Source organism: Protopterus annectens, chromosome 2.part1 (genome assembly GCF_019279795.1).
Source record: "Protopterus annectens isolate FY-2018-M chromosome 2.part1, PAN1.0, whole genome shotgun sequence".
Lineage (NCBI taxonomy): Eukaryota > Metazoa > Chordata > Ceratodontiformes > Protopteridae > Protopterus > Protopterus annectens.
Genome location: NC_056729.1, coordinates 1,194,331,984 through 1,194,355,985, shown reverse-complemented (window position 1 = coordinate 1,194,355,985; position 24,002 = coordinate 1,194,331,984). Strand labels below are relative to the sequence as shown.

At 39.4% G+C, this 24,002-nt stretch overlaps 1 protein-coding gene across 5 annotated transcripts in view; it reads right to left on the bottom strand.

Annotated features, from left to right (window-relative positions):
• FBXO16 (F-box protein 16) overlaps positions 1–24,002 on the bottom strand; it is an 872,321-nt gene that overhangs the window by 402,117 nt on the left and 446,202 nt on the right. For all 5 annotated transcript variants that reach the window (XM_044062723.1, XM_044062722.1, XM_044062721.1 and 2 more), the window contains one exon: positions 112–147. In XM_044062723.1, coding sequence (XP_043918658.1) covers positions 112–147 — 36 coding nt within the window. The remainder of the gene's footprint in view (positions 1–111; positions 148–24,002) is intronic.

Here is a 24,002-nt window from a genome sequence, read left to right as displayed (position 1 = left end):
AAATAAGTAATAACATAATACAAAGTCAATGGCAATGCAGAAAATTAAGCTATACCTAACTGTGTGAAACTCAATAAGCGGTCTACATTACAGATAAAAATAATTTCTTACCCATTTTCCAAGCAGCTCTCTTCTTTCTTCAAACACCTAAGAAACCAAGAAGAAAATACAAAGTGCTATAAGACTGGTGGTACATGTTACAACTTCTTACCCATGCAAGCAACAAAAAGGAAATGAAATGGATACAACTCAAGACTAACCATGCCAGTTATAAAGGCTATTTTAATGCAAGCAGCATGCTGGAGTTTGTAGTAAAAAGGAGTTTCATAGAATACAAGGCTGTCCTTACAGTCCAACACACATTAGTAGGACCACAGATTCAAATTTCTTAATAAAATTAAATTCTATTTTCATGAGATGAAATCCAGCGATTGTAATTTCATTTTATAATTTTTACTATACATACATATGCTCTGAACAGTCCATATTTAAAACTTACTGGTATTTTGTCAAGAAAATATTGAAGATCAGTGTTCCTGTCTATTTGTGCAGGAATTTTGCTACTAAGGAAAATGTTCCTCTCTACTTGTTTAGGAATTTTGCTCCTAAGTAAACTGCTGCTGAATGAAGTTTGCAAACCCAGAACAAGTAGACCAAACGGGAAGAAAAGTGGAATGGAGCAACCAGCTACCAGCTCTCACATTCTAGAAGAGAGTTAGTTAAGACAGAAGACGGGATAAATATGGTGATGCATAATCAATCTGCAGGAATGCTTCCATGAACAGATAGTATTTTTGTGGATGTCTGTAAATTAGGAGGGAAGAAACTGACAAAGATCTGGAAGATTTTGTTTAACAGTATTTTAAAGGAGGGGAAACATCAACATTCTAGAAAAGAGTGTGAGACTTTTGTGTAGCAGCATTTTAATGGAAGGTGGCAGCAGAAATCACTGTAGGTACAAGTGCCTCAAGGAACGTACCTGAAAATTAATGTGTACAGAAGTACTGCATGACCTAACTCACTGCAGGCAAGAACTGACAGGGGTTAGCAAGGATCTAGGTCACACTGCCATCCTCCCTGAATCTGTATCACTGAGTCTGTACCATTTTGACACTCATACTGGAACTAGATTGCATTCTATCCTCCGTTCCACCAGTCCTATATTCCTGCTCTTGTTCCGTATAAAATACAAGATTATCAGTAGGATACACTTTATGCAGTTTATACTGCTTAGTGTCCCTTTCCATTTTCTTAACTTTTTTCTTAAAAATGTTATTACATTTTGATCCACCCTATTAATTACTTTATGATACAAGTTTTCATGAATGTCAAAATGTATGATGGTAATCCTGGTATTGAGCCTGAATGTTTTGTTGATAACCAGGATTTTCAAATACCCCGACGCTCAGAAAGAATAGCCAAAAGCAGACAAGGGATGAACAAGACTTACAGCAGAGTAGTGAAGCAGAACTACAACTACAAAAAATGGTAGATGAAGTAGTACAGATACAATGTTTTGATAATATTAAATATAGTTTAAACGGTTTTAACATATACAATTATTCTAATTTTCCTATAACTAAGGAATTATTTTCCCTATTTTCTAAGGGGTTCAAGTTTGTTCCTACACATGTTCCTGACATAGCTTCGGTTATGATAGACTTACAATTATATTTAAGAAAGTTAAATCTGAATCTTAGTTTTTCAGATAAATCTAATAAAAGTGGATCTAATGACAATCTAAAGAGAAGTAGTAAGTTTAATCCACCTTGATTTTTGACATATGAAAAATTAGTAAAAGAAGATTTATACAGGACCTGGGGAGAAAAAAGGAAAGTGTTTAACAACTTAAGCTCTGGGGAAAAAATCTATTGGAGAACATAAGGCAGAATAAGGGTGTAAGAATTATGACATCCGATAAAGGGGGCGGTGTGGTCATCTACAGCACCGAAGATTACAACAATGATATGCAACAAATTTTATTTCAAGAGGACAGTTATTGTTCATGTTCTAAAAAATGAGATCAACATTTCTTATAGTAGGTTGGATAGTTATTTGTATGAATATTTGTTGGATCAAAGAATTTCCAAGGAGGAATATAATTTTTTACTTAATAAATATCCAAAAATTCCTACGTTTTTTTGAATTCCCAAGGTACATAAAAATATAAAGAAGCCACCATTTAGACCTATAGTTGCAGCCACAGGTTCTAAGACTCATAACCTGGCGGTCTATGTGGATAAAAAATTAAAACATATTATTAATAAATTTCCACATTTATTAAAAGATTCTTGGGACTTTTTAGGTCAATTGAAGCAGGATTTATGGTCAGCTGGTGGTTGGTTTCTTACTACTGATGTAGAAGATCTTTTTTCGTGTATTCCGAAACTTGAAGGTTTAAGTCTTTTCGAAGAAGTTCTCTTTACTTATTCATCCCTAAAATCTGATGAAGTATTACTCTTAAGTAAACTAATGAGTCTGATTTTGGAGAATAACTACATATTTTTTGGGGGTGAATATTTCAAGCAATTGAAAGGAGTTGCCATGGGTGCTGCTTGTGCCCCCTTATATGCCAACCTGGTCCTTTTGGGATGGGAACATAAGTACATTTTTCAATGTAATACAAAATTTTCCTCATAGGTTCATAGGTTTATACTAGGCTATCTGCCCTAAGGCATTTATAAGCCTAGCCCAAATATTTCCCCCTTATATGAAAAAATACTGTGCCCATTAGTTTGTTGTGCCTCTGTCCAGCAGTGACACAGAGATGATTCCCGGGATAAACCTACGATCTCCCATCCACAGGTCAAGATTTCTCTTGAACAGAGCCAGCGAGGTGCTCTGCCTCACATGGATCGGGATTTTATTCCACAGCATAGGGAGTCTCTGAGTGATAAATCTATCCCTCCAGCACGTCCTATTTATATCCGTGCTAAGGTTTAAGTCGCTTGCTCTAGTGGTTTTGGTGGATTTGGATTTTTTGAGGTGGAGCATGTCCATTAATTCCGATTTGGACATGGCCTTGTATGTCAGGCACGTCACCTCTGAGCAGACGGTATGTAACTGAATAGAGCTGGAGTTTCTTCAATCTGGCAGCATATGACAGATTTTGGAGTCCCTTTATCCTTTTGGTGAGGAACTTTTGGGGTCTCTCCAATTGCTGCAGATGTCGGGTGAGATACATCCCGAATGGGGCATTGTACTCGATCATTGGTCTGATAAGTGAAGAGTACAGGGGAACAATGACCTCACTAGATCTGGATGTGAATCCCTTCATGATCAGGTGGGCAATGTAGAAGGTCTTTCTAACCACTTTAGCAACGTGAGTGTCAAAAGAAAGGCCACTGTCAACCTGGGTCCCCAGGTCCCTGATAACCTCTTCTGTGCTTAGTGGATTGCCACCTATATGGTAGCTTGGGGTTACCATGTTTTTCCGGGTAGGTGACTATACATTTTTGGCGTTAACTTCAGGCCATGGCTCTGGCACCAGCTATCTGTTTCTGTGAGTCCCTTCTGAAGGATATCCAACTTTTTGTCAGCCAAAGTCCTCCCATGTTGGCCTGTACTCTGTGGGACACCACTTGTGACCGGCTTGGAGTCTGACATACCAGCAACTCTAACCCTGTGGGTTCTGTCCTTTGCAACCCATCTTGTGACATATGGGTTTATATTTAAGCTGGTAAGTTTTTCTACAATACCTACAATACCCGAGGGGTATTGTGTTGCAAGGTCAAGGTAGGCTGTATGGACTGCCTTTCCCTCATCAATGGCCTTGGTGACTGTTTCGAAGAAGTCGACCAAATTCAAAAGGCATGATCTGCCCTTGACAAAGCAAAACTGGCATTGCATACTATGGTAGATTTTTGGATGATGTTTTTATTGTGTGGAAGGGAAGTGCTGAGGAAATTCCACAATTCATGGAATATATAAATCAGACTACAAACTATTTGAAGTTTACTTTCCAATTTCATCAGCAGGAAATTAATTTTCTTGATGTAAAGATTTTTAAAAAGCAAAACAGGTTTCATTCCAAAATCTACAGAAAAAACACCTTTTGCAATGCATACTTACATTACACTAGTCACCATCTGGTACATCAAAAAAGAAGTATTGTAAAGGGCCAGGCTGTTCGAATAGCTAGAATGACCACCATGAAGGATGATGTGATATCTGAGTTTAAGAACCTAAGGGTTATGTTCCTTGAGAGAGGGTACCCGGGCCACTTTATTGATCCAATACTTGACGAGGTGTTGGGAAAATGGGGTATTATTTATAAACCTTTATTGGGTGTGAATGAGGACAAATTTAGTAACCCATTTAAGGGAGAGATTGCCTCCAATAGTATAAAATTTCAACAAGCATGTGTAGTTCAATTTAGTCCCTTGTACTCTCAGGTCAAAGCGACTTTGGTAAAAAATTGGAACATTTTCAGAACCAATTCTGAAATAATTCGTATCTTAGGTGACAAACCCATATTTTCCACCAAGGTAAGGGGTAATATTAAATCCTTGGTAGAAACAAACAAATTTTTAAATAATAGGAAGGGGAATCCAGCTGGCAGTAAGCCTTGTGGTAGATGCCACTATTGCTTGTATATATTGTTGGACAACAAAATAATTATTGAGAATCAGACTAAAAGTGTTGTTTTATTAAAAAATGGAAATTGTTGTTCCAATAAACTTGTGTATATCGCTAAATGCAGCACCTGTCTGTCTTTTTACATTGGTAAGACGAAGAGGATGCTGAAAAGTAGGATATACAAGCATCTCTATGATATCAAGAATGAAAAGAATACTAATGCACTATATAAACATAGTACAACGTGTAAGAACTTTAAGTGTTTTAAGTTTGGCATTCTTGATTTTGTCATAGTAGATGTGAGAGGGGGTGACTGGCAAAATATATTAAATAAAAAAGAGTTGATGTGGCAATTGAGGCTAGCTGCTGACCACCCACCAGGTATCAATGAATTAATTTCTATAATGCCTATATTGAAAGAAAAGGCGGAATTAGTTTAATTGGCTGTTTCATTAGGTATTGATAAAGTATTTTACTTTTAATTTTAAATATGTATTTTATATAACTTTTGTGTATATTTTTAATATATATTAACATATATTGATTTGTTTTTTATTCACCATTAGGAAAGTACATATACATGTACCATACATTGTTCTATATTTTTTGTAGAGAAGTGTTTTTGTAGAAATGAATTTTTTATTATATTGAATCTAACTAATTAATTATTCATTTTTTGGTCATGCATATACTGCTTACTATTTATGAGAAGTGGTATTTTAAGCATAGTATTGGTTAATACTGAACCAATGAATTTAAACTGTTTGCTATTTAAGCTTCAATGTTTTTACTATTACTTGTTCTGATGAAGTCAATTTACTTGATGAAAGCACTTAACCTCATGTCTTTGTGTTAATAAAATCTTTTTGTGAACCCGCAACGCTGTGCTACTTTTGGTTAACTTGCATTTTCATTGTTTGAATGAGGGACCACTAGTGAGGAAGAAGAATGGATCTGCTTAATTTGTCCACTAAAACACTGGAGATGCTCAGCATGTGCACTACAGCAAGAAAGTGCTGGGAAGATAATGCCTATTACCACAGTCTCATGGCTTCCCTGTAAAGTGGATATGATCGGGTTCCTCCCTGCTTGTTGATATATCAGACTACCGCCATGTCTGTCTGCCAGGATGGAGATCCCACCTCGGGGAGGGAGTTCTGACAGGCCTGCCTCTTAACCTCTTAGTGGAAGAAATCTGGGCAAAGCCATATATATAAAAGTGGGACAAAGGCCCAAAAATATGGACAATTTTAAAATAATGCTCCTACAAACTTAGAAAGTTGACAGAATAACAGGTTTTGCATTAGCATGAATTTTCTGAAGGGTATGAAATCTGAAACTCAAATGTCTGTCAATATTTTCTAAATTTAGTCTTTAATGATTTACCACTAATTTGCCAGAAAACCACAATGTTATGAAAAACGGACCGAAAATATGAAGCAAAAATCTGGACATTCTGAGAACATCTTTACTGTTGAGAGGTATACAATGCCTTCAACTCCAAGTCAGTGATGTGAAGACTGGCCTTAACAGGTGACCAAGAACCGTGAACACTCTTCCCATCAAAAATGCTCCTATACCCAAGAAGGGAAGCGTCCATTGTTATTGTAAGTGGTGGGAAGAATGGTCAACTGGCTGAAACCACTAGAAAGGCCAACCTCCAACTGATCTGGTCTATGCAAATCAGTGTGAGACAAATGTTTTTGCAGTGGGTGAGACATCACAGACCATTGAACCGACAGGGTTCGCTGTAGAACTCTCATGTAATACCTTGCTAGAGAAAATAGTGTGATCAAAAGGGCCATTAAGCATAGCAGCCTGAGAATAAGTCTTGCAGGAGGACAGGAGAGTTGGACTTGACAATCTACTAGATGCAGGGACGATACTCTGGATTGTGAAAGTTTGACTACCTCATAATTTATATCCAGGTATCATCCAGTGAATTCCATTTGTTGTGTCAGTATTAGCCGTCTATTTGTATGGTTGACTGTAATCCCCAACTGCGGGGAAAGGTGGAGAAAGAAGTCTGTGTGTGTGTGTGTGTGTGTGTGTGTGTGTGTGTGTGTGTCTTTCGGCTTTTCCCGGTTAGGGATCGCCACAGCGGAACTCCGGTCCGCTAATGATTGGCAATAGATTTTTACATGCCGAGTTGCCAGCTCTGACGCACAACCTTCAATGAAGGTACGCCCATTGATGCAGGTCTCCACACAGAAGATGCTCTAGCTGAGAATCGAACAGGACAACATCTTACTGTGAGGCGACAATGCTACCGCAGCACCACCACCGCAGTTAGAAAGAAGTCCCTGTGTTGGACCAAAAGATCCCTGGTTGGGGCAGTGAGTACCCAGTCATTTAAATACTGCAACACCTGTAATCTGAGATACACTGCTACCACTGCATGCATTTGGTAACCATCTGGGGGGCTGTGTTGAGATCAAAGGGCAGTGCTCTGAACTGAAAGGATGGTCTCCCAGCCAAAAACAGGAAACCTCCTGGATGCCTCACTGATCACTAGTGATATCTGCATTGCTTACTGTACTTATTTCCTTGTTTCACTTGAAAGAAAGTTACTGTTTGTCATTTTTGCATTTAAGTTACCTGTAACACATTGCACTTAAGTTACTTGGCACTTGCTCGCTAAAGCAATTATATAAGTCAGCACTAAAAATTAAAAGCACTACACCCTCACTCCCCACTGGCCCTTGTTTTCAATTATTAAGGAATTCCCAATATTATTCTAGCATGTCCAAAGGTCAGTTGTCAATCTCCTCTCTGGTCCAGCTGGTGAATCTGGGAATCTTGAGGCAATGTTACAACTGCCTCATGTACACAGACAACCCTCTCCTCCTCCCAACAAATTCCAACACATGTGAGAGATGCAACCATATAGCCAAACTGGAGGCTAAGCTCTCTCAACTCAGTACTGGCATAACCAGTCGGGAGGAGAAGGAAACCACACTCACTACAATTCCAGTCTCACATAGACCTACCACGACAGCAAACCAAACACATAATCACACAAAAACATACTCGGAGGCTCTAAATAAAGATCTGCCTAAGCAGCAGAGACCTCCAAAGCAGACACCCAAGCAACCGCTACCCCAAAACAAAACACGTGCAACACATATCTCACAAAGCCAGTGTGCCGAACAGTCACAGCCCTTAAGAATAAACAACACACCTGATACACTTGTAATAGGTGACTCTATCATCAGGCACACTGGCGTCCCGCTCACCAGGCTGAACAAGGAGAGGGTCACGGTGAGCAGCCTGTCGGGTGCTAGGATCCGCCACATAACACAAGCACTCAGGTCACTCCAAGGCAAGTACAAATATGACTCAGTCATTGTCCATGCTGGTGTGAATGACCTGAGACGTACCTCCCTGGACTACATGAAAAGAGACATAAAGGAGCTCTCTGAGCATGTAGCCCAGGCCGGTATGACCCTGACCTTGAGTAGCATCTTACCCTCACCAAGAATGATGCCACAATATGAAGACAAGATGATCAATTTCAACAATTGGCTTAAGTACTGGTGTCATTCAAAGGGGATCCAATGCCTGTCAGCTTGGGATGATATGCTCGACAAGCCACGATGCTTCGCTAGGGACGGCTTGCACCTGTCACCCCTGGGCTTTCAGATATTGGCAAAGGCTCTTGCTACCCCCATAGTGCCTTTTTAGGCAAGGCTCAAAAGACAAACCCACCTCCATAGGTATCACAAGGGATAAGAAACTAAGAGTAATGCTACTCAACGCCAGAAGTCTAAACCTCAAGATGCACGCACTCGAAACTCTCCTTAGCATGGAGAACATCAATATTTGTGAGGTAACAGAAACTTGGTTCAGGGCTCCCGAGAGCACCCCAGCACTACCAGGTTATACCTCATACCATGCTTTTCAGCCCCAAAACTTGGACCGAACCACAAAAGTAGGGGGAGTATCGATATTCATCAAAGATACCCACACCTCCAGGTTGGTGGCAAAGCACGAAGCATCAGAGACTATCCATGTGCAACTAACAGTGGGTAAAACTGCCTTCCAGTTTATAGCCTGCTACAGACCACCCTTCCAAACCCAGGAACCCCACTCGGCCTTTCTGAGAACACTGGAAAATATGAAGGTCTCTCCAAACACCATTATATTGGGTGACTTCAACTACCCAAACATAGACTGGGAGCATTACTCTAGCTCCAACACCCTAGCCCAAAGGTTCCTAGAATTTATAAACTCAAATGCTATGGAACAACTTGTTACTACTCTCACAAGAGGGGAAAACATACTGGACCTGATCATCACCAACATGGGGTCTCTATGCTCCAGACCAGAAGTGTATCCCTCACTGGTAAGATCAGACCATAAACTAATCTTACTGGATATTCACATCCTGACCCCACCCCCTGCCCAGAAAACCACAGTGAAAAACTTCCCTAAAGCAAATTTCACACCTCAAAACTGAGGTGGAATCCTTCAAAGCCCCCGGGCCTGTGGAAAATATGGCCCAGACTGCAGAATCCTTTATAAACGCATTCTATGAACACCTTCAGGAATGCATGGATCATGCGATCCCAAATAAAACCAAGACCCAATCCTCCAAAGGCAGACGTACTGTCTGGTGGACCCCAGCCATAAACAAACTATACAACAGAAGGAGGAAGCTACTAAATGATAGAGCAAAATCCCAAAAAGGGAAGGCATCACTGATCAGTAATAGCAAAAAACTACGGGCACTCATAAAATTGTCTAAGGCCAGCTTTGAGAGAAAAATTGCACAGGACACTAAGGATAATCACAAGGCTTTCTTTAGTTATGTTAGGAACCTGGTGGTAATTCCCAGATATGCTCAGAATTAGTCAAAAATGACAAAAAATACACTGAACCCGCAGACATTGCCAACATCCTAGCTGACCGGTTCAGCGCAAACTTCTCCCCCCCTCACCACCAAAAGGGCAAATATCTATCCCAGCAGAGTGCTGCCCCCCTGACATCTCAGATGCTCAGGTAAGAGCCGCCCTCTCCAAAGCAAAAAACACAGCATCAATGGGACCAGACGGTGTCCCGGGCTGCGTCCTACATGAACTCCAAGAAGAGCTAAACCCAAACATAAAACTACTGTTCAATCTCAGCCTTACTACAGGATATGTGCCCAAAGAGTGGCGTACAGCAACAGTGGTCCCTCTCCATAAAGGTGGTGCCTCAACGGATCCTGGAAACTATCGCTCCATAAGCCTGACTAGCTTGGTCTGCAAAGCTATGGAAAGGATCATCATGGACCTCATAAATAAAGATATTGGGGACCTACAGACACTGGATCCTACCCAGTTCGGCTTTGTTAAGGGCAGATCCTGCCTCTTAAACCTGGTTGATTTCTTTGAAACAGTCACCAAGGCCATTGACGAGGGGAAGGTGGTCCACACAGCCTACCTGGACCTCGCAAAAGCCTTCGATACAATACCCCACTCGCATTATAGATAAGCTCACCAGCTTAAATATAAACCCCTATGTCACTAGATAGATTGCAAACTGGCTCAAGGACAGAACCCACATGGTTAGAATTGCTGGAGCCATGTCAGACTCAAACCAGTTACAAGTGGTGTCCCACAAGGCTCAGTCCTGGGACCGCTCTTGTTCGGTATATATTTCTCGGAGGTACAGGCCAACACGGAAGGACTGTGGCCGACCAAGTTCGCAGATGAATGCAAACTGGGCCATAATCGATTCTCCAGCCGACACAAGCATCCTCCAAAAGGGCCTCATAGAAACAGACAACTGGTGCCAGAGCCATGGCCTCAAGCTAAATGCCAAAAGTGTATAGTCATCCCCTTTGGCAAAAACAAAGTGCCCACAAATTACCACATAGGTGGTAATCCATTAAGTACAGAAGAAGTAATTAGGGACCTGGGGACCCAAGTTGATAGCAATCTCTCATTTGACAACCACGTGGCCAAAGTGGTTAGAAAAACATTTTATATAGCCCACCTAATCATGAAGGGATTCACATCTAGATCAGAGGAGGTCATTGTGCCTCTTTACTCATCCCTCATCAGGCCCATAATTGAGTACAATGCCCCTTTTGGGATGTACCTTACCAGACACCTGCAGCAACTGGAAAGACCCCAAAAGTACCTCACCAAGAAGATCAAAGGGCTCAAATAGATGCCATATGCTGCCCGGTTAAAGAAACTCCAGCTCTACTCAGTGGCATACCGCCTGTTCAGAGGCGATCTGTGCCTGACGTATAAAGCCATGTCCAACCCAGAATTAATGGACATGCTGCACCTCAGAAAATCCAAATCCCATCGAGCTATGCGCTCGAGAGACTTGAACCTCAGCACTGAAATAAATAGGACATGCTGGAGGGACAGATTCATAACCCAGAGGCTCCCGTCACTCTGGAATAAAATCCCAGTCCAGGTTAGGCAGAGTCCTTCATCGACTCTCTTCAAGAGGAATCTTGATGAGTGGATGGGAGATCGTAGGTTTACCCCGGGTATCACTTCTGTGTCACTGTTAGACAGAGGCACAGTATACTAACCTCAAAAAAGGGCATAGCAAAATAAATTTCAAATGGGTGGCGAAAGCCAAACACATTCTGGCTAGGCTTATAAATGACCTAGGGCAGATAGCCTAGTATGAACCTATGAACATATAGCAAGCATACTGAAGATCAATTGAGCACATCCAGTCATCCTTTCTCAGAAGAGGTAGAATGGACTGAACTGTGACCATCCAGAATTTTGTTCATTTCATGAACTGAAGGAGATAGCTTAGGATTGGCCTGAGGTCCTCTGTTTTCTTCAGAACTAAAAAGAAAGTGGAATAGACTCCAGATCCTGACTGGTCTGGAGAGACCTTTATTTCTAGCATCTTTTTTATTTCTGCTTCTGTAGACTCCATTTGACTGTGACATGTCTGGAATCAGTCTCTTTTTCAGTTGAGGGGAAACAATGGGAATAGTGTAGCCTCTGGTGATTTTCCTAAGCACCCATATATCTTGTGTTAAAGCCTGCCATAGTGTGGCATTCGGCAATTCTTCAGGAGTGCTGATTGGGTTTCTCAGTGAAAGGACAGTGAAACCCTTGATTTTGCAGTCTGATTCTGCCTCTAGGGTGATGTCTGTTAAAGTTACTACCTACTCTGCCTGGGGAGGTTCTGTCCACAGGGGTGTCTCAGCTAAATTCCTAAAATTTCCAAAACCACATATTGTTTCCACCTTTTTGGTTCCTAGAAAAGATCCTTTGAGAGGTGGAAAATCAGATTCCAGTGGCAGACAGGGTCTTCTCTTCCTGCTCACTCCTGGTGAGCATTTCTTTCATCACCTTTGGTCCAAAAAAGTCATAGGGGTGTTAATAAAGGACGTCTTGAAGCTGTCCGCAAAGTCACATAAGTGCATCCAGGAGTGCTAGAGGATGGAAATGGTGGTGCCTGCAGCTCTGGCGATACCATCAGCTGCTTTGGAAAGCAGAAGCATAGATACATTGGACAGACTGCAGGGGAGACAACTGGGACTCCACTGAATTCTGGATGTTCATTGATAAGTTACCCAAAATGGACTTGGTCAACTCCTTTGTCAAGAACATCTGAAAGAATGTCATATGGACAAGATAGTTCAGTGCACTGAGTGCAAAGGTTGCTGAAACCTATGTCCATTTCCTGAACCTGTCCAAAGCCCTGGTCTCCCTGTTAGGGGCACAGACAGAAGTACTCTGCTCCAAGTGTTTTTTCTTTGTAGCTACCTCAACAACAATGGCATCCTCCTGTGGGACCCTTGCTCCAGTGCAGCCTATTCTTAGGGACTACTCAGATCTTGTCTGGCTTTCATGAAATTGGATCCACCACATCAGGACCCTTTCATAGCCGCTACACCACGTGGACTATAAGATCACCGGTGAGTGTTAACACCCAAAAAGTAGAACAGCCAGCCTCAAAAGCGTTGAGGAATACAGATTCCTCAGGAGAGAGTGCATTGGTGGACCAATTCATTCATTTTATCGATTCACGAATGTCAACAAAGGTGAAGTCTTCTAGAGGGGCTCATGGAGGCCATTCACCCTCATCAAATTCTGTGTCTTCAGTGACTGACTCTGGACAGCAGTCTGTGTCGTCTTTTAAAAGTGGAACCTGCCCCATTTCGGCTTCTGGGGAAGGGTCTAAAATCATACCGGGAGCTTGCATGGTGAGCAACCCCAAGGCCGAAGGAGGCTGACTGACCCAGTCATTCAGGGTGCACGGACTGAGATTCAGTATCCAACAGAAGTCAGGACTGAGCCAAGCATGGTAAAAACACCTCTTCTCTCAGTTTGGAAAGAACAATTTCAAATACCTTGAATGCCAAAGATGTAATTGGAGCAGAGCAAGCACTGATCAGATCCGGAAAGGAGAAAGGAGTGCAGCCTCTGCTCCAACCCACTGCAACTCTAAGGCTGGCAACATAGCTGAGCTATCAAATGAATCAAACAAAGGCTAAAAATGAGTTAAATTCCCCAATAAATCCACAATGACCACGTTCCTTAGGACAACTAAACCATAAAGCCACGGATATGTAAATTAATCACCATTTATTGTCCATAACACGCTAGCACTCACTAAACAAAATAAAAAAAGTAAAAAGTTCATATTTCCCATTCTCCTTATAGATTTCCACATCCAAATATTGTAATTTATCTGGGGAATGATTATATGTGAACTTTAAGAAACTAGTACGAGCATCTAAGTATCTTATAAAATCCAGCATTGCTTGTTCTGTTGCTGTCCACAAAATACAAATATCGTCCAAAAATCTAGTAGTGCAGCAGATAGCATTGATGTCTCAGAGAAACAGGTTCTCGGGTTTGATTCTCAGCTGAAGTTCCTGCTAAGCAGAGTCTGCATGTCTTCCATGTGTCCACATGGGTTTTCTCTAGATGCAACAGTTTCCTCCTACCTCCCAAAGAAATGCAATAATTAAATCAGTGTTCTCCAAGTTGCCTGTAGGTGGGCCTGTAGTGTGCAAGCTTGAGTTTTCCATTTTGCAACTGACCAGTGCACTATTCATAACAGGTTTTTAATGCCTTACACCCACTGGCCATAGTGACACACACAATGTCTCCACTATCCTGTGATGGATGTTTTAGTCTATGCCTCACTACTGGACCTGCAATTGAGGACATGTTATGGGTCATTGTAGGAAGGTATAGGACAGGCCATTACTCAACAGCCAAATAACAATAATTTGTAAACAAAAGAAGGTCCACACTTGACAAATTCCAGTTATTGAGAGCTGCAGATAGCTTTGAAATCTAGAGCTCCCTGAACCAAACAGTACAAATGAAAATATAATAATGCTACCTGAGACCTAATTTTTGTGCAAAAGTTGAATGTATAGCTTGGAAAAGTTGGTAGACATTTAGATGATGTGATCTACAAAACATATGAAAAAGAAACAAACAAAAAAACATAAAAGTTTAAAGGAATCGTCAGTGGATTCCACACAAGGCAGACCCTCTACTCTGCCATATAGTGCACTAATAAAGCTGATACTTGTGGTTTGTAGCATCAGTATTCCTGTCAACATAAAACAAATTGCTATGCCTAATTATTTAATGTAATAAGATGTCTATACAAAATTGTCATCTCATATCTTTTCTCCTCTTTTATTTTTCTTCTGGAAAGTTATGGCTTCAAAGTGATACCCATTTTCCTTATTCACATACCTATTATGTCCCTTTTTTCCAGTGATTTTTTTTGCAAAAAGGTGGTGGATTACTGTTAAATAATGACACTCTTTAAAGTTACAGTCTATCTCAGAAAACGCATGCAAATTCAAGTCCTTCAAATCTGTTAACTTTTAAACTCACTAATAATAGTAGCATTTAAAAATTTAATAAAGGATTTTGAGTTAGGATATTTTTCCCCAGTTCTCAAGTTAAGAGGTTGAGAACTCACTATAACAGTGATAACCTAGAGCAGCTTATTGTTTTCAAAGGGAGTTCAGATGAACTAGGTTTTAAAGCCAAAGTGCAGGTATGTTGTTTAGTCTCCTCATATAGAAGCAACTATAACTAAATTGCCTGTCAATGTCCTTCTATATCACTGTTGTCATATTCTTTACTATAGGGATCTCCTACCTAGGACAGCACGATATTCAGCCAATATATCAAAGCCTTATAATCTTGTATGTAATGTACGTCTCACACATGTTCACCACACAAAATATAGGGCATAAAAGTGACGTATAGATGCAGTTACCCATAACTTCTTTGCTGCCAGTCCAAATCACAGTACTGCTATTGTTTTCATTCCTAACTAGATTACGATTGTATTACTGAAATGTAAAACATGTATTTTCCATGTTGTGCTTATATCTGAGATTGAATCAACATTTGTATCTGTACATTGTATATGTATCATACTGTTATTTATAAATGTGGAGCTTTTCTCCCCAGGCCTCCACTGAAAAAGGACATTTTGTCCAGTTGGACTTTCACGGTAAAATACAATAATTTATTTATTTATTTATTTTATTTAACATTTGTTTACTGGGAAAGTCCGACTTGGAACAAAGCCAATTTTCAGCAGAGCCCCAGGGAGAAATGCTCCAAACGTGTGTCTTTGTATCATGGCAGGAAACTGGAGTATCCAGAGAAAACCCACACAAACACAGGGAGGACATGCAGACTCCGCACTGAAGGCACTCCAATTTATTATGTTCAGCAACTAAAAAAAAAAGACTCCGGTTATCCTGTTTGTGGTTATTCCAATAATTTTAAGTTGTGCATATGATATAGAGAACACATGCTGATTTATGTAACTGAGATTTGCACATCACTTTCCTCAAGCATGGCTCTGCAGAAACATCAGGCTTCTTCTGCCTTTCATGAAGAACTATGACCTCTGCCCCCTTCATACCAGTCAATCTTTTAGCATGAGAATTCTGGACAAAGTCTAAAATGATGGGGAGGCAAAGGTCGAAAATCAGGGATAGATTTTAAAGACTGCTGTTATAAATATAGAAATTTGTTAGAATAGCAGGTTTTGAATTAGCACGATTTTCTGAAGGATATATAAAAGTCTGAAGCATAAATATCTGCCATCATTAAGTGTCCTCAGTCTTCCATGGATTGCTATAAAATCACATATTTTATGAGGAATGGACCAACAAATAGGAGGCAAAAATCTGGACATTCCACAAAATTCTGGACAGTTGAAAGTCACTGTGCTTTGGCCTTTTCCTGATGCTAATTTATGCAGCTATTATATTGGGTAAGAATGGGCTTAACAAACTAATTATGGAGTCTTTGGTGTTTATTTACCTGAAAAAGTTAAATTCTCTACTCTATGGTAAATGTATCGTTCTTACCAAAAACATATTAAAGTGAGTACATGTACATAAGCATTGCTGTTGTGTTTTATTTTAAGGTTGTAAATACATGACAGTGGCAAAGCTTGTTTTTTTTTTCTAGACCTTTTCTCATATTACAGGCACAGGGCATTAATATGATTCAGTGAAATGTAAGTGAGTATCCTTAGAACTCATTGCGGCCTGTTTTCTTTTTTCTTGATAATTTTGTATTTTATTTTCTTATAGAACATTATCAGACAGTATACAAAACATTCATTAATCAATAAACACAACATTTACAAGGAAACCATCTGATACATAATTATGGTAGCTTGTATTTGTAGATCACTGGACTCATCCTTGCAGGAGCAGAGACAGACTGCAGCAAATCTGATTCCGTTTCAAGAAGGTGTGGCAGTATTATAGGACAACTGAAACTTGATTACATTTCTAATGGATGTCCAAAAAGCTCCAAGAGCTACTAAAGTCTTTCAAACTGGAAATTGGCTTTCTTCTTACTCTACCACATGGGGATTTGTAGATGCTGCTCATGCATTAGGGCTGACAAGGCAGACATATGCATATTTGCCAGCTCTTCATTTTCAAGCACAGAGAATTATAGTGGTGGTGGAATACTTTTATTTGCTGCTGCATTTAGCAATCTATTCTATAACCATTTGTGATCACACACCTGCAAATCCACAATTGTCTGCTACTATGGACAACTGGTCTTAATACCGGTGCTTTAATATCTCCTCATGCTTTTTGTCAAGAGTTTTGTAACAGGTTTAAAGCTCGTCTGGAGCAATAAGATATGCTCAAGAATCCAGCCATGAAGCAATACAGTAAATGTAACCAATTAAACAGGAAACTTCATCTGGAAGCCAGACAGGGTTGGGTAGTTGACATAACAGACTCACAGGCCAGAAGAGTTTTATGTTTGAAGAAAGACATAGAAAGGAGTAACACAGAACAACTGAAGTTGCTAGATATTGCTTTGGAGTTTAGACACAGTCTTACGATAGCAGTACAATTACAATTCTCTGAAAGTTCGAAGAGCTGTAGCTGTTTGCCTCTGATACATGAAGAATATCATAATGACTTGAGAAATGTGAGATGGGTAAATGCAACTTGTATTTTAAAGACCTTAAGACATTTTAAACGCATTTCACAAGTATTATAAAGATTTATATACTGGTTTTAACCTTGGCCATTTTCTAGCTAGGCAAATAATGAATTTCATGGAAAGGTTGTCCTTGCCAAAACTTTCTGTTGAGTAGAACAATCAGCCCTACTTGCAGAAAATGAACTAGATGAGTTTCTGGATAATCTATCTAAGTCAAGGGTATGTCCCTGGAAACAGATTGTTTTCATTCAGAACTTTATCATTTGGGATGAGAGAAGATACAATGGCAGTTACTCAAAGTCATATCCCCATTGCAAATGGGAGCAGTGGTCTCTGCAGCATTTAAGGAAAAGAAAATCCTTCCAGAGTCAGCTTCTTATTACCCAAGTTCTGTATTAAATCAGACTAATAAAATATTTCTAGACATACTGGCCTCCAGGCTGACTACAGCACTTCTGAAGTTGATTAACTCAGACTAATATGAATTTATACCAGGGAGGCAGACCTTTTATAACATTGCAAGGAATGCATGTTTATCTAAGATTCTCAAACCTTGTGTAAAGCTTTGCTGGTAACCAGACTGGATGCTGAGAAGGCTTTTGACAGAACTGACTGCAATGTTTGATTCAGTTACTGAACAGCTTCATGTTTCTAGCAGAGTTAAATGAATTACTCAGGTCTACAAGGGATCTGTGGCATGTGTAAAAGTTAATTCTAGACAATCGTCTAAGTTTGAACTGAGCAGATGAACGAAGGAAGGTTGATCACTCTCCCTGTTATTCTCATTGGTAACTAAATCCTTTGGTGGAAGCGTTGTGTAATTCAAATATAGCAAATTGTAAAGCTAGCAAACAGGGAATCATGCTATCTCTTTATGCACATGAGTTACTTATTTATTTTGGTGATCCATAGGTGGATATTCCTACATTATTATCCATTTTAGATGACTTTGTCAAATATTCATGGTAAACGTAATTAAATAAATAAACCCACAAGTAATGCAATAGCAGTTAATTTTCACTTATCACCAGCAATGACAGATATCTTTTCATTTGGGTCCAAAGTTCAATAATAAACTTACAAATTTGGACTGTATTACCCTACATACTTCTCTAAAAATCTCATAAAATTTTACTAGAAAAGTGTATACGTATTGTAAGAAAATGGAGTAATCAAATGTTGGATTTACATCGAAAAGCCTCACCAAGTCAGAGGTTTCTTTTACCTAGACCCTTAGGACATTCCAAGCAGCATCACTTTGTTCAGCTAAGAGGGTTTTTAAGATGCTCAAAAACCTCATGACTATTCTGTGGGATAAAGATAAGACTAGGGGAGCTTGGAATACGTTCTCTCTCCATCAGAATAAGGTGGTCTAGATAGACCAGAATTCTTGCTGTACTTGTGAGCTTCACAGTTAACTTGTTTTTGTTTATGACAAGCACAATCTGCTGATTTTTAATGGAGAGTATCATCCATGGAAGAGTGCATCAGTAGATACACTGGACCCTGGTTAATTTTCTGGGACAAGTGTTTCAGCAGAGAGTCAGAAATGTCTTCTTCTTTTGAAGACTTAAGGGTAAGATGTAGAAAAATATATCTTTGCTCCTATTTACATCAGTTACAAGTCAACTGAAATTTACAGAGCTGGATGAACAGAAAATTAGATGAGGTCTAGGGATTAATTAATAGACTGAACACAATTCCTTAGGCAGCCACAATGCAAGGCAAAGTTCGATTTAGCAAAATAGAACCATCTATATTACAGAAGCTTATGTAATATTTTTACGACCATTATGAGAAAATTATTGTATGGCCAGGGTGTACCTTTCTGCGACAAACATTTAAGAGATGGAAGGGAGGAAGGGACTGATAAGTAGGAGCTCATGAGCATTTAATTCAAACCAAAAGCATGGCAAAAAAGGACATTTTCAAAAATAGTTGAAAGATGTTAAATATGCAGATAAGCCATTTCCAGTACAAAAAAAGTGTATTTAACCCCAAATAAGCTACAGTGTCACATCACCTCCACATATTTTGCCCAAAAGTGCTACCCAACTACATTAATTTACTTAGTGGCTGCACCAGTGACACAGAAGAATAAGGCCCTGACAATGGCCCAAAAGACCCAAGTTCAAGTTGCATCATGGGAATTTGACAGCACAATAACCATGCTATGGTGGTCAGGAAAGTTGTGGAGTAATGGCTGCTACAGCCAGACGGACACACCCTGAGACTATACCTCATGGTCCATCTGCACAAACAAAGATATATTCATCAGCCAAATAGAGAGGGATCACACTAGTACAAATCCCCACTGGCTGCAGTATGACAACATCTTGCTTAACATATCCTACTCTACAGTGTATGTAGATGCATACATTAAACCTGGCATGGAGTTCAGGGGGTAGGCTCCATGCATAATGTGCTCCATCCCACTCTACAGGGCAACAGATGCATACCCGAAATACTGGCATGGAGGTAAAGGGATGGGCTCCATGCATCAGGTGGGCTTCCAGCAGGGGGACCCTCCCAGTGTGGGTTACACTGAGGATCCTGCTAAGGCATGAGAGTTGTATATAGCAGAGATAACTGGGTGCAAGTCTGGAGAGGCCTGTAATCAGCACTGGTGGGAAGAAAACAGAATACTGCAATACATGTCTCCTACATTTTTAGGGGCTATTGCTGGAGATACAAGACAGAGAAAAGAGTTATATGGAAGTTCACTTTTTGAGAGTGAATTAGTTTGCTGCAATTTAAAATGCAGTTACAGAATTTATCTAATAACTTATGGTCATATAGGTTACTTACAACTCCCTTGTTTTTGCTGGGAGACCCAAGGAGATCAGTTGGTGGAGAAATGAAAATAATCTTCTTGCTCTTACAAAGTTATTAACTGAAGAAAACTATAACAACATGGTAGAAGTCACCAGATTCTCCTGTCATCAACATTTAATAACTTTATTATGCCTATGTTTTGATTATGAGTCATTAAAGGTGATGGATACATGCAAACAAAGATTTCACTCTAAAGGGTTTCTGATGGCTGCTGTGGAAAGATAGACACCTTAGCACACCAGCAGTTTCTTCCATTTATCCTACTAGGTAGTTGGGGCTGGATGAACTCTTCACAACTTTGCTGGTTAATCATAAAGTAAAGATAGATGTCTTTTTTTCAGAGAGGAACCCTCTCACTTTAATTCTCGTCTCAGATCCTTTGTATATCCTCGTAATTAACCTTATTGTCATAGGCCTCCATTGCCCTAGTCATAAAATCCCAGCTTATTCTGTTGAATGCTTTTTTTTGCTTCAAGACCCAATAACAGCAATGGTATTTTCTTACATTCTGCTTCCTTCTGGATCATCATTGTTCTATTAATGCTGTCAAATGTTTGCCTTCCCCCACACAATCATATTGATCAATATTTATCAATTTTGGCAACACCCTTGTCATTCTTTTACCTAGTATAGACATAAACACTTTATAATCATGGTTTAAAATTGTAATGGATCTATATGATGCTGCCCTGGGTGGGTCTTTACCGTCTTTGGGTAATACAGACACTACAGCTTTCTTCCAAGACACTGGTGCATCTCTTCCTTTTAAAATACTGTTAAACACAATCTTCCAGATCTTTATCACTTTCTTCCCTCCTAACTTCAAAAATTTCAGAGGAATACCATCTGTTTCTGGAGAATGTCCTACAGACTGAATGTATATCACTGTGTTTATCACATCTTCTCCTATCTTAGCTATTAGTTGTTGAGCCTCATCTATCTCTAACTTTGACATAATTAAGTCTTCCATAAATATTTCCATTTGTTCTCCTAAACAGCAATTCATTAGAAAGATGAAGCCCAGCTACATAGAACTGAAGGAATTTTCTATGTGAATCCCAGATGAATGATGTGCCAAAATGTGTCCACTACGTCAAGTGCTGCCATCCAGGTAACATTCTGCAGCAGGGTTATGAATGTTGAAGAGAAATTATCTAGAATTTGACACATTTTGTGTGTCCACTGAAGTCCGGGATGAGATGAACCCATCATCCTCTTTGGGAAAGTAAAAGGTTACAGAAGAAGCCTTTACCCTTCTCCAAATTAAGAAAAGGGTTTGCATTTCCCTATCTCTAGAGAATAACTGGTTCCTGTGCAAAGCAATTTCTAGGGTGAACCCAAACTGATCTGACAGGCGATATGTCTAGAACCCGCAGATCTCTGATAATGGAACTCCCAAGGTGAGGCTAACTTGGAGAACCAGCTCTTCGTCAGCTCTGTGGCACAGAAGGATAAAGCACTAACTATAACACAGATGCCATAGTTTTGGTTAACAGTTTCTGCATTGGTGGGGCTGCCAGGGAGAGTGGACGTGATGTGCAGTAGTGTGAATGGTTCAGTTGGAATGGAAAGTATAGCAGCCCCTCATGAAAGCAACCATGGACATCAGCCACTAGAGTGTGGGGATTTAGGTCAACAAACAGAAAATCATGTTGTTTGCCTCAATGATGGCATCTTGAAATGGTCTTACCCTAATGGAGGCAAATGGACTGATTGACCACAGGAAGAGGCTGACAACTGGCAGGCGCAATGATAAGTGAGTATTTTAAAAATATATTAAAAATAGAAACTTGGAGAACCTATCTCCCAACTTCCAAGCCAGTACAGTCATTCTTATTAGATACTTAATTGGTAGAAATGATAAGAAACCAGCTGCCTCACATTTGGGGGACCTCCTCATTCTGTAGCAGGGGGCTGCCATCTTCTTAGTGGTTTAGGCTGTCCAAGATGAAAGAATAGAAAGCTAAGGGGGTCATTATCAAGGCCAGAGTGTGCAATATTTATTTCCTGTTTGGAAGTTCTCAACAAGGTCTTAACAGGTAAGTTTAAGGGTCATCACCCTGGAATTAGGCCTCCAGATCATATTTTTACAGGAAACCCATCTATTAAAAAAGATCTACAAAAATACTCATTCAATGGATATACCATTCTGGCTGCTTCATGTTTTAAGTATAAGAGAAGAGGCACTCTTATTCTATGGAAAAATACTTGCACTATGCCAAGAATTATAGATACAATTTCAGATAAAAATTGGACGCTAAGCATGGTTATTTTGGAAATCAATAGGAAGTATTATACTTTGATTAATACATAGGGTGACCGCGGCGGTGCAGCGGTTAGCATTGCTGCCTCACAGCAAGAGGTTCTCTAGTTCGATCCTCGGCTGGGGTGCCTTCTGTGCGGAGTCTGTATGCCCTCCCTGTGGTCAAGTGGGTTTCCTCCGTCTGCTCCAGTTTCCTCCCACATCCCAAAGATATGTTGTAGGTGGAATGGACACTCTAAATTGGCCCTAGGCATGACTGTGTGCGTGTGCCTTCTGTGGAAGGTTGGGCGCCGGGCTGGCAACTCAACACTGTAAAACTCCACTGCCAATCATGAGCAGACAGGTGATCTGCTGTGGCGACCTCTAACTGGGAAAAGCCAAAAGAAGAAGAAGAAGAAAAATACTTTGATTAATATATACTGGATACCAGGACCGAGTACTAAATATGTTGACAAATATCTGGACCTGATTGCTTTAAATGCAAAAGGGGAAATTATAGCAACAGGTGATTTTAACTGCCTATTATCAGGTAATGATACTTCTAAAAATGATAAAATAAAACTAACATCTCAAGCCAAGAAGTTAAATTACTTTACAAACCAGATGAACCTTAAAGATATACATGGTCTAAGAGAACATTATTCCTTATTCTGTACTCACTATTCATATCGGTTTGGTACACAAATAAACATTGATAAAGTCTTTGTATCAAATAATATATACTCTAAAATAAGTGACATATCTATAATGACTTGTCCACTTTTGGACCATAATGCTATAAACTTTACATTAACTATGCATACAGATGATTTAAGATTTCTACAGAGAATTCCTGCTTACATAACTAAGTTAAATGACTTTAGGGAATGGATAATGAAAGAAATAGACATGTTTGTGGAAACAAATGATAATGGTGAAGTGACTGATACTATACTATGGGACACCTTTAAAGTTTGTATATGTGGTAGAATAAAATCTTGGTACCCTAAAAAAAGGAGAGAGTGGGACAAAGGACTTCTAGACTTACAAAAAAACATAGACAAGATAAAAATGGGTGCAAAATCAAATAAAGTTGCACATATCGAAATTAATAAGTTAAATCAAAAATACTTAGAAGTTCTGAATCATAAGGTAGCCATAAATCAGGAAAAATTGAAATTACAATCTTATGCTGTAAAATCCCAAATATCTACATAGAATAGCGGTAAGATCCAAAAAAAAGAAAAAACAATCAAAATCTTAATGAGATTAAATATAAAAGTGATGGTTCAGTTAAGAGCACATCTAACTTAATGGGCATATTAGAAGTGTTCAAAAACTACTATAAAGATATAAATAATAACACACCACTTTTGGAGACAGATAATGTAATAAATACTTTTATTCAAGAAAATATAACTACTAAGGTGTCAATGCAACAAAATAACATATTAAATAAGCAAATAACACCAACAGAAGTGAAAGAGCAAATACAATATTTAAAAGATAATAAAGCTCCAGGACTAGATGGAATACTATACAATACTTTTCCTGAATATATAATAAAGAAAATGATGAGTGTCTTTACTATGGTTAGGCAAAAATGTACAACACCCCCATCATGGAAATACTCAATTATCTCCCCCATATTAAATCAAAGTAAGGACCCCAAATCTTGTGATTCTTATAAGCCAATTTCATTACTAAACACTGATTATAAAATTTTCATGACAATATTAGCTAATAGGATAAAGAAAATATTACCAAATCTAATGCACCATGATCAGGCAGGGTTCATCCGTCATAGAAAAGTGCAAGAGAACATTATTATATTACTATCATTAATAGACATAGCATGCAAATAAAAAAAAAAAAACAACTAACTATTATCAGCCTAGACA